Below are 15,430 nucleotides of genomic sequence, written 5' to 3'. Positions count from 1 at the left end.
AGGTCGGATTGAGATGCTAAATTCTGTTCTCTTAAATTCCTTAGGAAGCTTCCTGATGATAAATGACTATCTGAAACTTATAAAGTAATTTCGGAGAAAAATCCATTTTTAATGGCCAACTTTTATGTACTTTTTTCTTGGAACTTTTTCAAAAAGGAAAGAAGAGGAAATAAATCACCTCATGAAGTTACAAACTCTCACTATGGTGAATGTAATGATGCCAATTAATCAGAGCTAGTGAAGAGTAGGGCTGGGGCTATAAATCAAGGCTCTGCGAGTACGTGGGACGAATACTGGCAGGAGTCACTCAAGTGTACCACATAGCCTGGAGGAAGCATTTAGTGTCTCAGGCTGGCAGATGCAGGACATGCTCCCCCGAATGCAGAGATCTTACAGAGGTAAATGTGGTCTCAATGGGACCTTCCAGAATCCCACATGACGGTCACAATGCCAATAGAGAAGCTGAAGCTGGGTTGTAGTGGCTCATGCATGTAATCCTAGCTACTCAGGAGACTGAGATCTAAGGATCAAGGGTAGAAACTAGCCTGGGCAGGAAAAGTCTGTGAGACTCTTATTTCCAATTAACCAGCAAAAAGCTGTAAGTGCAGGTATGGCTTAAGTGGTAGAGCATCAGCTTTGAGGGAAAAGCTCAGGGACAGTACCAAGGTCCTAAGCCCCAGTACTAGCACCAAAATAAAAAATAAAAAAAAAAAGGAAAAAAAGAGACAAGCTGAGAACAGGCTAGCTAGGCAAACAGGGCCTACTCACCACGCCGTCCTGGCCGGTGGCACCCCGCTCCGGGTGAGTAGCCGCGGTGCCCCAGAGCAGCAGCAGCAGCAGCCCGCACACACACGGCCACCTCCTTCCAGCTCTGGCATCGCCCATCCTTGGAAGCCCCGAGACCTGAACCTGCGTTTGTGGATGTACGCGTCTTCTTTGGAGATGAAGGCTCCAGGGCCAGTGGTTTTTGTGTCTATCCATGTTGGTCATAAACCGCGACGCCTCTCCTCACACTCACATGCAATGACGCACGAGCCAAGCAATCAAGGCCCACAAAAGCATTTGGGGGTTGGATTTAGCCCCTTAATTAAACCCTCAGGTCTTTTCCTGTGTTTAGAGTGAATTTGCTCTTATTTTGGAATGCATGTGTGCTTGCTTCTGAGAAAGTTCTACTTCCTCGTAATTATGCCTATAGCCAGCAGGAAGCCATGAGAACAAAACCAAGTGATTTAACATAAAATTAGCCTTGGATAAGAAGCTTAAAATACGAAAATCTGCCCAAATAGAAAGTCTGACTGAGGGGCTGGACACAGCTTGGGAGAGTACGTGCGGAGCATGTGTGACGCCTGCTTCCATTCCCAGCACCAAAGAGAAAAACAAACGCACCGAGACGCCAGCGACGAGGGCTCAGGAGGACGCAGTGGCAGCACCTCTGGGTCCGCTGGATCCAGGCAAGGATGAGCCGGCTACTGCCCCTAGCACCGCCTGCTGCAGCGCAGGCCGTACCCGTGCCTGGGTAGCGGGTGCGAGAGGAGCTACAAGCCCTCCCCCGCCCCCGTCTCCAACAAACCCACAGATCCCACAGACCCTGGCACGGCCAGGCCCCACTCTGGTGGTTCCCCAACCCCCACAGAGGACAAAGACCAACACTCGTGTATGTCTCAAGTGGAGGGCTCCAGCCTCGTGCACAGGCTCAGGGTCAGCACACAGACCCCAACTCAAGCCCCAATGGGGCACAAAGAAAGAAAAAGAAAGAAAGAAAACCACAAAAATCACTGAAATTGTGAGGTGCTGGTGGCTCTTGCCTGTAATCCAAGCTACTCAGGAGGCTAAGATCTGAGGACCATGAGGCAAGAAAATCAGTGAGGCTCTTCAATAAACTACTCAGAAAAAGCCAGAAGTGGAGCTGTGGCTCAAGTTGTAGAGTATTTAGCCTTGAGGCAAAAAAACTCAGGAACAGCACCCAGGCCCTGAGTTCAAGCCCTAGGACGGACAGATGGACATGAACACAGACGGACGGACACACACACACACACACACACACACACACACACACACACACACTCCTCTGAAATTCACACAGCTACTAAATTGGTAAATCAAGATGCAAATTAAGATCTGCCAGGTGATGGTGACTCACTCTCATAATCCTAGTTACTCAGGAGGCTGAGATCTGAGAATCACAGTTTGAAGGCAGCCTGAGGAATAAAGTCCATGAGACTCTTCTTTCCAATGAACCACCAGAAAACCAGAAGTGGAGCAATGGCTCTAAGTGGTAGAATGCTAGCCGTGAGCAAAAGAGCTTAGAGACAGCACCCAGTCCCTAAATTCAAGGCCTACAACCAAATAAACAGAGGAGCACCAGTGGCTCACACCTGTAATCCTAGCTACTTAGAAGGCTGAGCTCTGAGGATCATGGTTCAAAGCTAACCCATGCAGGAAAGTCCATGAGATTCTTTTTTCTTGTCGGTCGTGGGGCTTGAACTCTGGGCCTGGGTGCTGTCCCTCAGCTCTTCAACTCAAAGCAAGTGCTCTACCGCTTAAGCCACAGCACCACTTCTGGTTTTCTGGTGGTTTATTGGAGATAAGAGTCTCTTGGACTTTCCTGCCCAGGTTGCCTTTGAACCATGATCCTAAGATCTCAGCCTCCTGAGTAGCTAGGATTACAGGCAGTGCCCAGCTTATCCATGAGATTCTTCTTTTTTTTAATTTTTTTTTTTATTGTTTTAGTAAGTCATGGGGCTTGAACTCTGGGCCTGGGCGCTGTCCCTCAGCTCTTCAGCTCAAGACCAGCATGCTACCACTTGAGCCACAGTGCCACTTCCGGCTTTTTTCTTATGTGGTGCTGAGGAATCAAACCCAGGGCCTAATGCGTGCGAGGCGAGCGCTCTACCACTGAGCCACCTTCCCAGCCCTCCATGAGATTCTTATCTTTACTTAACCATCAAAAAGTCAAAAGTAGAGCTGAGAATGTGGCTTAGTGGTGCAGTGCTTGCCTAGCATACATGAAGCCGCTGTAGCTCAAGTGGTGGAGTGCTAGTGTTGAGTAAAAGCAGCTCAGGGACAGTGCCCAGGCCCTGAGGTCAAGCACAGGACTGGCAAAAAAAAAAAAACACAAAACACAAAGAAGTAAAAAAGTAAAGCTATGGCTCAAGTGATAGAGTACTTGTCTTAAGAAAGAGAAACTGAGGGACAATGCCCAGGCCCTGAATTCAAGTCTCAGCGAGCGTGCGCGCGCACACACACACACACACAAACACACACTCTCTCTCTCTCTTTAAAAAAAAGTAAGAAAGGAAAGGCTGGGCGTTGGTGGCTCATGCCTATAATCCTAGCTTCTAAGAGGCTGCGATCTGAGGATCAGGGTTCAAAGTCAGCCCAGGCAGGAAAGTCCATGAGACTCTTATCTCCAATAAACCACTAGAAAACCGGAAGTAGCGCTGTGGCTCAAGTGGTAGAGTGCTTGCCTTGAGCTGAAAAGCTGAGGGATAGCGCCCAAGCCCAGAGTTCAAGCCCCATGACCGACAAAAAAAAAAGTATGAAATACTATTTAAATACCATTTCTGATATGGCAACTAAAGTGGCACAGGTTTAAAAACAACACTATTAGTCAGAGAGCTAAATAAATACAGCTTTATTCACCTAGGCTGCACTAAACTAGAAGATGTAATATAGTGAAGAAATAACCATGATTTCTGTGTGAAAAAAAAAATCAGTCATTTAATTGCTAACAACATTTTACCAGCTGCTGGATACTGAAGTCATGGGACATAGCGTTCACACTCAGGCCTTTCTCACAGGCTTGAAGAAGACATGGAGATATTTTGCTGGAATCCCCAGCTTTCTTTTAAACTAGCTTCTGAAGTTAATGGCTTACAAAATACAGCACATAAGCCACCTCACCATTTTTTTTTTCTTTGAAAGCATCTCTATTTATCCTGTCAGAATTCACTTTGTGGCAGGCAGGGACATCATTATAACTCTACCCATCTCTAAGCAAGTCCAAGATGAGACCTCCACTTAAGTCAGAACTGAATTTGTTGTCGCGGTGGGGGGGGGGGGGGGGGGGGGGGGGGGGGGGGGGGGGGTGGAGGGGAGGGGTATGTGGAGTAAAGTTCCCCTTACAGAGGGAGGCATGGTGGGAATAAAATACCAAGGAAGTCAAAACCATGTTCAGAGAGAGAGAAACAACCAATCAGCAAGGCCCATGGGCAAGCAGCAGCCAATCAGAAGAATCTCAAGTAACACCATTAAAGCCTGTCCCCAAGCCCACACCAGCACAGGCAGCAGCAGCCTCTGCCTCTTGGCAAGGCTGCCTATTCGGCCCTTAGCCACATTCCAATAGTTTTGCTACTCCTGGAAAAAAAGGAAGAAAGGATTCCCTTGGTGACACTACTCAGGGCTGAGGCAGCTCTACCTGCTGAAGGCCGCCTTATTCCACAGCAGAGAAAGCACTTCGCTCTCACTCTACCATCTCTTCGTCTGCGTGCTCCCTGGGGTTTTTGTTTCCATCCTCCAATTTCTTTTTCTTCTTTGTTTTTCGTTCTAGATTAAACTGAGCAATCTCCTCATTCTTCTCTGTGATGTATTTTAGCTACAAGAAAACAAAAGGAGGCTGTATTACTGTATTTAAAACTGGTGGGAAAACACTGTATACACCTGAGGGAAAAATAACCAAACTACACCCATCCTAACCATTTCTACCTAAAGAATTTGGGTGGAAAAAAAATATGTCTTCCCAAGAACTATTTATCAATGTAAAAATTCCTTGAGTAATTTAAAAAGTTAAAAATGTAAAGTTTAGCCAGGGGCCAGTGACTCATTCATACCTGTAATCCTAGCTACTCAGGAGGCTGAGATCTGAGGATCACCGTTCAAAGCCAGCCTGGGCAGGAAAGTCTCATCTCCAATAAACCACCAGAAAACTGGAAGTAGTACTGTAGCTCAATTGGTAGAGCACTAGCCTTGAGCTGAAGAGCTGAGGCACAGCACCCAGGCCCAGAGTTCAAGTCCCATGACCACCACCACCACCACCAACAACAACAACATAGTAAAGTTTAACCAAGAGTGAGAACACACACCTGTAACCCAGCATTCAGGAGGCTGAGACATCAGAGTTCAAGGCCAGCCTGGACTGCATAAACAGTTTGTTTCAAAAACAAAAGCTGGCTGGGCACCAGTGGCTCATGCCTGTAATCCTAGCTACTCAGGAGGCTGAAATCTGAGGATCGGGTTCGGAGCCAGCCTGACAAGTCCCTGTGAAACTCTTATCTCCAATTAACTACTCAAAAATGGAAGTGGTGCTGTGGATTAAGTGGTAGAGTGCTAGCTTTGAGCCCAAAGAGGCTCAGGGACAGCGTCCAGGCCCTGAGTTCAAGTCCTACAACCAACAAAAAAACATAAAAACAAAAGCTGAGTGTTGGTGGCTCATGTCTGTAATCATGAGACTTTTATCTAGCTACTCAGGAGAGGGACAGCTGAGGACTAAAGTCTAAAGCCAGCCTGGACAGAAAAGTCCATGATACTTTTTTGAATGTAGGTACCTTGTGTGGCTTCAATTCTTGGTCTGGGTGCTGTCCCTGAACTTTTTTGCTCAAGGCTACCACTTGAGCCACTTCCAATTTTTTGGTGGTTAATTGGAAATCAGAGTCTCACAGGAAAGGTGGCTGAGTGGTAGAGCGCTTGCCTTGCATGCATGAGGCCCTGGGTTCAATTCCTTAGCACCACATAAGCAGAAAAAGCCAGAAGTGGTGCTGTGGCTCAAGCGGTAGAGCACTAGCCTTGAGCTGAAGAGCTAAGGGACAGTGCCCAGGCCCAGAGTTCGAGCACAACCCCCCCAAAAAAAGTGTCTCACAGACATTCCTGCCTGTGCTGGCCTCAAACTACAATCCTCAGATCTCAGACTCCTAGTAGCTAAGATTATAGGCATGAGCCACTGATACCTGACTAACATGAGACTTTTACCAGCAAAATGCCAGAAGTGGCTCAAGGTATCATGACAGTCTTCAGCAAATGTAAAGTGAGAGTGCAGGCCCTGAGTTCAAGCTCCAGTATTGGCACAAAATAAAATAAAATAAAAAGCAGGGGAGTTCGTAGCAGGCACACCAGTCACAAATATACTGTTAAAGCACAAGTGCCTGAGGCACAGGTGCTTCACACCTATAATCATAATTGCTCAGAAGGCTAAGATCTACAAAATGGTAGTTCAAACCAGTCCAGACTGGTGAGACTCTGTCTCCAAAATAATTAGCAAAAGCTGGGCACCGGTGGCTCATGCCTGTAATCCTAGCTACTCAGAAGGCTGAGATCTGAGTATCACAGTTCAAACCCAGCCCAGGTAGGAAAAGTCCATGAGTCTCTTTATCTCCAATAACCCACTCAGAAAATCGGAAGTGGTGCTGTGGCTTAAGTGGTAGAGCTCTAGTCTTGAGCTAAGAGCTGAGGGACAGCGCCCAGGCCCAGAGTTCAAGCCCTGTTCCCAACAACAACAAAAAAAAAAGCAAAAAGTTGGGTGGAGTTGCTGCTCAAGAGGTAGAGCACCAGCTTTGAGTGAAAAGACTAAGGGATACCACCTAGGCCAAGTGCATCCCCAGTACTAGCAAACTTAGTACAGGAGCGCCTGCACATGCACGCGCGCGCACACAGTAAGTCTATATAAGCCAGGCAAGCAGGGAAGCCTACAGTCTTAGTTACTCAGGAAACAGAGAATAACTTGAGCTCCAGAGTTCCAGGTCAGATGGGGGAAGCAAAAGCAAAAACAAAGTCCTTGTGGACTGTCTCAAGAGCCATGCAAACACATTCACTGAAAATCTATTTATTGAGCCCTTCCTGTATGCTAGGAATGTTCTGGAGACAGAGATGGAACATAGTACAAAGAAACAAAGAATACTGCCCTTGTGTGTCCTGGCTCTGTCCACTGACCCTGGCCACCCGCCTGGGGGCCCCGGGGTGCCAAGTGTTATCACCTGGGAAATGAGGACTTGGTCAAAATAATTTCTACACTTGAAAACAGGGAAAACATGCCTTTTCCTGCACAGTCAGTTTTACAGAAACTTCTTCCACCCTGGGTCCGTCAGAAGTGTGGGATAAGCTAATCACCCACACAGACCAGCCCCTAACCATGCACAACATGGTGTGAATAAAACACGGGAGTAAAAGTTTTGAAATATTACAGAAGAGGCACGTTATAAAATCTACAGACTCCTGATTAGAAAATCTCAAATTGGCTTTGCAAGATCCATCATAATGAAAAGAAAGAAAGACAGAAAGGTAGATTATAAATTACAGGCAGGTCTGAATGGCTCAACCAGCTCCAGTTGTTAAGGCAAGGTGCCCTGGGGAATAACTCCTGGCTTCCGGTGATTAACTGGGAATAATGTATTCTGATTGAAAAGGGGAGAGAGGAAAGAGATTTGCCTCTCACCAGTGAATTACTCCTCCTCGCTAAGAGCTTCACATCGTCGGTGTTAATTGTGCTTCTTTTCGCGTGTCTGTGGAAAGGGCAGAAACAAGTCACCAACATGTTTGCTAGTGTTGAAAGCTGGGATGAAATATAAAAGCTCAAGGATCTGGAAGCAGCCCATCTTTTAAGATGAAGGACATTAAGGAACAAGGACAGACATGCAAGTGAGGTTCTGAGGCACGATGCCAAGCGAAGAGGGAGACGGAGGGCCAGCAGAGTCCACCTGCCCACTGGGGAGGGGTGGGGAGCGGCTGCGGAACGCGAAGGAGCCGACCGAAGCCCTTCCAGGAGCAGCCTAGAAAGAGCAAGATGCTCAGGGAGCAACTTTAGTGGAGGGAGGAAAAAGAAAATCACCCTCAAACCTCACAGATCACCTCTGCTTAAATAGACATTAAATAGTTGAACAAAGAATCGCTGTGAAGTGTGGCGAAGATCCGGAAAGTGATTTCTAAGGGCTGAATTAGAGACAAAGCACATGCAGATCCTTGGGACCCCTGCCCCGCCAGCTGTGGCTCACAGCAGCTGAGGGGGAACAAGAGCGCCCTGCACACTGAGGCTGCTTTTGGGTTTTGGTTTGTTGTTTTTTGGTCGGTCATGGGGCTTGAACTCTGGGCCTGGGCGCTGTCCCTCAGCGCTTCAGCTCAAGGCAAGTGCTCTACCACTTGAGCCACAGCGCCACTTCCAGTTTTCTGGCTTGGAGGCTGTTTCTTGCTCACAACCTGGACCAAAGCTCTCATCCTGGTCATCTTTTCCTTGCTAGGAAAGACCATGTGAAGTAAGCTCTATTCCGTTATTTATTGCTCTGATTACATTTCTGGCCAATACTAACTTCAGCCCAAAATAAGAACTTCATAAGCAGAAGCGGGATCTCTGGATCCTTAATAAAGCAGTCAGCACATACTGGTCCTCACTGAGTGTCTGCCAAGCTAAAGATGAAATCACCAGAAATACTGCTCCATTGTTCCACCAATAATCTTATACATCTTCCTAAATGTACAGTATCATCATGTGCCATTTCACAACAGATGTTGTGATTCACAACATCTGCTGTCATTGTGTGTGTGTGTGTGTGTGTGTGTACATATGCATGCACACTGGCACCAGGGCTTGAACTCATCAAAACCCCTTGCTCTTGCTTAGCTTTTTCTCCCTTTTATATTTTTTCCCGCCAGTCTGGGGCTTGAATCCAGGGCCTGGGTGCTGTTCCTGAGCCTCTTTGTGCTCAAGGCTAGTGTTCTACCACTTGGGTCACAGCACCATGTCCAGCTTTTTCTGAGTAGTTTACTGGAGATAAGAGTCTCATGGACTGTTCTGCCTGGCTGGCTTCAAACTGCAACCCTCGATCTCAGAATCCTGAGTAGCTAAGATTAGGCTCAAGTGGGAGAGTTCAACCACCAGTGCCACCAAACACACACACATATATACACACACGGAGCCATGCATGGGGGCGCACACCTGTAATCCAGGTACTCAGGAGAATAAGGCAGGAGGACCAGGAGTTTGAGGCCATCCTGGGCTATACTGAAAGACCTTGTCTCAGAAGAAAAAAGCAAACTAACCCCGAGTCAAATACAGTGGCAATGCCTGTAATCCCAGCATTCAGCAGATATGAAGACTCCAAGTTTGAGGGCAACCTGGACTACACAGCAAGACCTAAAAGCTCAATAATATGGTACCATGCTATAGATTCCTAATGTATTGTGTGTGTACATGTGCACGCATGCGCACCAGGGATGGAACCCAAGGCCTGACACATGCGAGGCGAGCCTCTACAGGGTCGACCTCCGGCCTCTACTTTCATTTTGGTTTCTGGAATTTTTATGAAAGTACTTTAAGTTTTTCATTGATTTCCACAGCTAGCACAAAGATGGCAAGTGAAGACGGAACGCATATTTCATGGGACGTCGTGGAGGGTAATCTAAGGCCACCTGTCTGAATTAACGATGAATACGCATCCCATAATACCCCTGTGCTCTTGGCCAAGTGGATGATGCTAAGCGGTTTTTAGGAACTGATATATACAGGCATAGGAGAGATTTAGAGCCTGCCCTCTGAGAACCTACTGCTTTAATTCATTCAAAACATTCATCCCAGAAACAAAGAGCTAACGGGAGCAAGGTGAAAAGTATGGGGTGGAGGAAAGGCTGGCACCAATCAGAAGTGTCGCAAATTAAAAAGCTTTAGCTCTGTCAGGCCTTCGTCATTCCAACTGAGGCATAAAAGCAATTCGTGGCGATTGTTTCCAATTACCTGTGGTACTAATTGAAGAGAAGACCATAAATCACCTGTAAAAGCCCCAGCTTCAAAGGGTGAAATCGAGTCCCCCCCTCTTTTCACAACTGTGGCGGTAACAGCCTTGCCTGTCATCATGTGCACACCTGCAGGCGATCACTGCGCACACGTGAGGCCCCGGCCTCGTAGCATGGGCCATTCTCAGGCTCACACCTGGTTTCCAAAATGATCAACCTCCCCCTAAACCTCCCTCCCCGCCCCGCCCACAACCTCCCCACCACACACAATCAGCGTCCTGGGGACATTACTCATATTTTCAACCTGGAACTGAAGAATGGTTTAAAAAAAGGCCAGAAATATACTTGGAGAACTTTAAAAACTGCCAAGACAAGTGTGAATCAACGTGATTACAGCAGATGTTCTATTCCTGCAGAATGATGAGCCATGCGCACGCTGCCGGGCCAGGCCTGGCCTGCCCTCCCCGACCACTTCGTTCCCACAAAGAGCCGACGCGCCAGCAGATGGACAGAGTCAATAAAACATAAACATAAGCATCACACCATCAAGCTCTCTACCCACCTTGCAAACATCTCAAGGTCTTTGGCAAAATTATCTGAAAGAAAAAAAAAAGGTAATGCTTTAGCTGCCTTTACCTCTACCTCATTTTAGGAGGAAAAATGAAATCTCACATACTCAGGAGAGTGAGTACTAGCACAGAGCCTTTTTTTTTTTTTTTTTTGGCTTGAACCCAGGGCCTGTGCACTGTCCCTGAGCTTCTTTTGCTCAAGGATAACTCTACCACTTGCGCCACAGTGCCACTTCTAGCTTTTTCTGTGTATGTGGTATTGAGAAATCAAACCCAGGGCTTCAAGCATGCTAGGCAAGCACTCTACCACTAAGCCACCTTCCCAGGCACCCACAGAGCCTTTTAAAGGTGAACAAAGGTGAACAGAGGTGCTTCAGACGGGCCCCATGGTTTCATAACTGCACAGAGCTGTCTCAATCATCACGACTTCTTTGTCTCTCCGAACAACTGCCACCCACTGTGACTTCACCTCTGCTTTCTTTTTGTCCGTCATGGGCCTTGAGCTCTGGGTGTGGGCGCTGTCCCTCAGCTCTTCAGCTCAAAGCTAGCGCTCTACCACTTGGAACACAGCACCACTTCCGGCTTTTTCTGCTTATGTGGTGCTGAAGAATCAAACCCAGGACCTCCTGTGTGTGAGGCGAGCGCTCTACCACCGAGCCACCGTCCCAGCCCTTCACCTTTGCTTTCTACACTCTATCCTTTCACTTGAAATTCTGCTAAACAAATTAGTGCTTGCAAGGACATTCATTTTCCCCAGATAAGGAAATACCAACACTGTCAAACTATGGATGATATAAAAATGTTTAAAGCATTGAAATTAAAAATCTGTACTGTTCCAGCCATCAGGACAGTTTAAAACATAATAAAAATACAGGTGCTAATGGCCCAATGTTAGTATAATGGGGGGGGACCCTCATAATTCTTCTCCTATTCAAATCTCCCAGTCCCAGAAGGGCATGAAGACAGAGGCCAAAAATGGCTCTGTGCAGGTAAGGTGTGCTCCGGCCACAGCCTGGTCCACAGCACCGCCGGGCAGCCGAAGCTTTGGGATTTATAGCAGAGGAAGACTGGGGTTTCGTACCGCACTGCCGAAAAGTCAGCTCCGAAATTGCTGCGATGGTCTGTTTGCTGAATGGCATCTCTTTGTCCAACTCAACTTCTTTGCAAAGACAACCAACTGTATAGTGAACTGCAGCCTTTAGCCTCTGGGGGGAAAAATAAAGTATTTCATGGGAAGATTGCAAATAAGAGCTTTCCATGCCTTAAGAAAAAAAAAAATTAAGCCGGGTGTCGGTGGCTCACGCCTGTAATCCTAGATACTCAGGAGGCTGAGATATGAGGATCACGGTTCAAAGCCAGCCTGGGCAAGAATGTCCATGAGACTCTTATTTCCAATTAACCATCAGAAAACCAAAAGTGGCACTGTGGCTCAAGTGGTAGAGTGCCAGCCTTGAGCTGAAGAGCTGAGGGACAGCACCCAGGCCCAGAGCTCAAGCCCACAACTCACCAAAAAAAAAAAAAAAAAAAGGAAGGAAGGAAAGAGAGAGAAAAAAAAGAGAAAGGAAGGAAAGAAAGAAAGAAAAGAAAGAAAGACATGTCAGCAGGGAGAGAAGTCAAGGATGGGTGTGACTTTCCCCAGTTATTACACAACTAAGCACTCAATTCCCGAGGAGTAACGGCCCATGCTCAGTGTCTGGGGAACACGCTGATCAACCAGACAGGGACTAGGCCCTTAGGGTCGTTAATCAAGTAAAGCCAGCAGGATCCCACCCCTCTATTACCAGTGCCCAGCAGCCCCCAGCTAACACACCACAAAGAACAAAAGCACAGGACACCAGGAAAGGCTGAAGAGCACACCTGACCCGCCTTTGCAAGTTTGTGGGTGCACCTGAGCAGCCTTTCCAGCAAACACATTTTAGCCATACTGGGAATCAAACTCAGTGCCTTGCACATGCTAAGTAAGCACCTTGCTACTGGGTATATATCACCAGCCTTGAGCAAACCATATCCCACCCCCCTTTAAGGGCAGGACTGGGGCTTGAACTCAGGGTCTTTTGCTTATTAGGCAGGCACTCAAGTGGCTCTGCTTTGGTTATTTTAGTTATTTTTCAGGTAGGGTCTCACATGTCTGCCCAGGCTGACCTCAGAGCAGGATCTCCTGCATAGCTGGCACTACAGACATGAACCACCACACCAGGCTTATTAGCAGAAATGGGATCTTGGTAACTTTTGCCTGAGCTGGCTTCAAACTTCTTCCCACCTCCACTTCCTGAGTTTGTGAACAAAATGTTAACTAGAGGTGAATGCTGGTGATGGCCTCCGGGTGCTCCCCCCACTATTCCTTCCACTTCCGGCAAGGTGTGAAGGCTCCGAATGAGAGCTGCTGACACTCCAGGCTTCCTAGGCAGAAAATGCTCTGCCTTCTTCTCCCGGCCAATCCCCTTGCAGGCTGCCACTCGCCACAGAGCAATATTCCCATGACTGACTCCACACTAGAATCGTGCTGCTGATGAAAGGAAAGACTGAATTCCCCTAACAAACGCAGCCGTGAAAGTCTTGGCCTGCCATTATCTATCCATTCAACACTACCGGGAGAGGCAGCTGTTCCAATTCAAAATTTTCAAACTGTGTTTGAGCCTAGGGCACAAACTTGTGTGACTGCAATCACAAGTTGGAGTAGCTAAGAATGGGAACCCAGGACTTGAGGGTGAGCTCTGGGAGAGGGTGACCTGCCAAGATCTGAATCCTAACTCTGCAACGATTTCCTCCTCTGTAGGCCTGACAGTTAATGGCTCCAGGGGTCTGCGTTTCACAGCTTTGGTTTCTACTGCCCGGCGCTCAGTGCACTACTTAGGATTTATTATTATTATTATCATTACTATTATTACTATTATAGTCGGTCGTGGGGCTTGAACTCAGGGCCTTGGCGCGGTCCATAAACGTCTGTGCTCAAAGCTAGTGCTCTACCACTTGAGCCACAGCGCCACCTCCTGTTTTCTGGTGGTTTATTGGTGATAAAAGTCTCATGGACTTTTCCTGCTCGCGGTGGCTTTGAACCTCGATCCTCAGATCTCAGCCTCCTGAGTAGCTAGGATGACAGGCGTGAGCCACCGGCAGCGGGCTCTGTTTTTTGGTTTTAAAGACAGTGTCCTTGCGCAGCGCACCCTGGCCTTGAAGTCGAGATCCTCCGGCCTGAGCCTCTGTTCGCCCGCCCCACGCCACGCTCACAGCCCGCCGGCTCCCTGGCGCCGCCCTGGAGTCGGCCTCGGAGCGCACCACGTCATTCGCCGGGGGGCCCGCCCTGTTGCCGTGGGAACCAGCACACGCCCCCCACGCGGCAGCGGCGCGTGCGCAGTCCAACTGCGCCCGGGAGGCCAGGACGGCCCTGGGGAGAGGCCAGCCGGGGCTCCGGAGGCTCTGGAGCGCCCTGCGCGGCCCTGGCCTGGCCGGGACCTCGTTTGTCCGGTACCTGCTGGTAGGAGAATCGCTGTTGCTCCTCGGCTTCCTCCCCCTCCTCCATCACGGTGAGCCGCACCACGCGGGAGTGCGAAGGTGGAAGAAGGAGACGGCAGCACCGTCGGTCCGATCGGGTTTTCCCGCCGCGGCGCTGGGCGACGGGCTGCGCGCGGGGTCAAAGCGCGAAGCTCCTCCCCTTCCCGCCCCGCGCGCGCCCCCTGGCGGCCGCCCTCGGCCAGGGTCTCTGGGAGGGCGGCCCTGCGAGGCGGGGCGTGACCCCGAGGCACGCCAGCCGTCGGTCTGGCCGGTGCTTAACCAGGAGCTCTCAGCAGAAGCGTTTTGTATGTAGGTACAGAATGTGTTGCAATAAATAGTTACAATACATAGAAAAGGAGGAGGTAGAAGCCACCGTGAGCCAACTATGAAATGCAATGCTGTCTTTACGGGTGATAACAATAACAATTTTTTAAAAAACTGTTACACGAGGAAGTGTAATCATTACCTTACTCATGTAACTGTAACCCTCTGTATAGTATCTTTACAATAAAAAATTTAAAAAAATATTAAAAAAACTGTTACACGGATTGAGCCTTTAAGCTACTCAGGAGGCTGAGGATGGAGATTCAAAGCCAACTTGAGCAGACAAATCCAAGAGACTGATCTCCAGTTAACTAGCAAAAAGCTGGAAGTGGAGGTGTGACTCAAGTGGCAAAGCACCAGCTGTGAGCAAAAGAGCCAAGCAAAAGCATAAGAATCTGAGCTCAAGACCCATTACCCCCCCCAAAAAAAAACCCTCAGTCTCAAAATCAAACAAACGAAAAGGAAACATAGAAGTTGGGGTTATAGCTCAGTGCTGCAGCTCCAGAGTGGCTTTGGGTTCCATTCCCAGCATAGAGGGGGAAATAAAGAAAAACAATGAAGCCCTGTTGGACCTTTTCTTCCATCCCAAGTTTATTCTTTCAGACCATCATCTGTACAAAGGATTTCTTTGCTGAATCAAATAGTAATCTTCAACTACTGGAAGAATAGTTCCTCAATTTGTGACTATTCACCACGTAATCACAACAGCGAGGACATACAGTCAAGTTTTATCTGCACTAGCAGTGTGTTCTCCAGCACTCTGTTAAGCCGACAGTTAACAGATTGAATCTGTTTGTTTCCAGGGTGTCAGTACTGCCACCGTGTGGGATAGTACCATTTGATCACATAATGCAGAAGGTACAGCAAATCCACACACAGATACATGTAAATAATGTGGAATAGGATAACAATGAAGTGATGAGTTCTGAGTATCCTTTTTGTCATAATGTAAAGCATAAATTTAAATAATTTGCATTTTGGGGGATGAATCTGGAGCCTCATGCTTGCTAGGCAAGCTTTCTCTACCACTGAGTCCCTACTCTTTTTGCTTTGTGGTGATGATACTGCTGTTCGAACACAGCCCCTTGAACTTGTTTTTTTTTTTTTTTTGTAGGGGTTGTTTTTTGCCAGTCCTGGGGCTTGAACTCAGGGCCTGGGTACTGACACTGAGCTTCTTTTGCTCAAGGCTAGCGCTCTACCACTTGAGCCACTTTCCCAGCTTAAGCCCCTTGAACTTGTTAGGCCACATCCCTAGCCCTTTTCTGACTTTAGTTATTTTTTCAGATAGGGCTTGTGCCTCCTGTGTAGCTAGATCATAGGTACAAACCACCACA

The 15,430-nt window shown here is 48.0% G+C and overlaps 1 protein-coding gene across 1 annotated transcript; it reads right to left on the bottom strand.

Moving 5' to 3' along the window:
- Positions 1-4,079: 4,079 nt before the first annotated feature.
- LOC105998443 (centromere protein S-like) lies at positions 4,080-13,891 on the bottom strand. The gene is made up of 5 exons (XM_013033153.1): positions 13,750-13,891; positions 11,362-11,485; positions 10,274-10,307; positions 7,424-7,490; positions 4,080-4,594 (listed from the first exon to the last, which is right to left on the bottom strand). The coding sequence occupies exons 1-5, from the start codon at positions 13,798-13,800 to the stop codon at positions 4,463-4,465; spliced, it is 408 nt and encodes a 135-aa protein (XP_012888607.1). The 5' UTR covers positions 13,801-13,891; the 3' UTR covers positions 4,080-4,462.
- Between the last annotated feature and the right edge of the window lie 1,539 nt (positions 13,892-15,430).

This window comes from Dipodomys ordii, unplaced genomic scaffold (assembly GCF_000151885.1).
Source record: "Dipodomys ordii isolate 6190 unplaced genomic scaffold, Dord_2.0 Scaffold6, whole genome shotgun sequence".
Classification (NCBI taxonomy): domain Eukaryota; kingdom Metazoa; phylum Chordata; class Mammalia; order Rodentia; family Heteromyidae; genus Dipodomys; species Dipodomys ordii.
The sequence above is the reverse complement of the archived record's forward strand: the minus strand, read 5'-3'. Positions and strand labels throughout refer to the sequence as shown.

Excerpts from the sequence above, each read along its gene's own strand:
- LOC105998443 (XM_013033153.1), bottom strand. The coding sequence starts at position 13,800 with ATGGAGGAGGGGGAGGAAGCCGAGGAGCAACAGCGATTCTCCTACCAG. Across the intron at positions 11,486-13,749 it reads AGCGATTCTCCTACCAGCAG|AGGCTAAAGGCTGCAGTTCA; the intron begins GTACCGGACAAA and ends TTTTCCCCCCAG. Across the intron at positions 10,308-11,361 it reads GCTGACTTTTCGGCAGTGCG|ATAATTTTGCCAAAGACCTT; the intron begins GTACGAAACCCC and ends TTTTTCTTTCAG.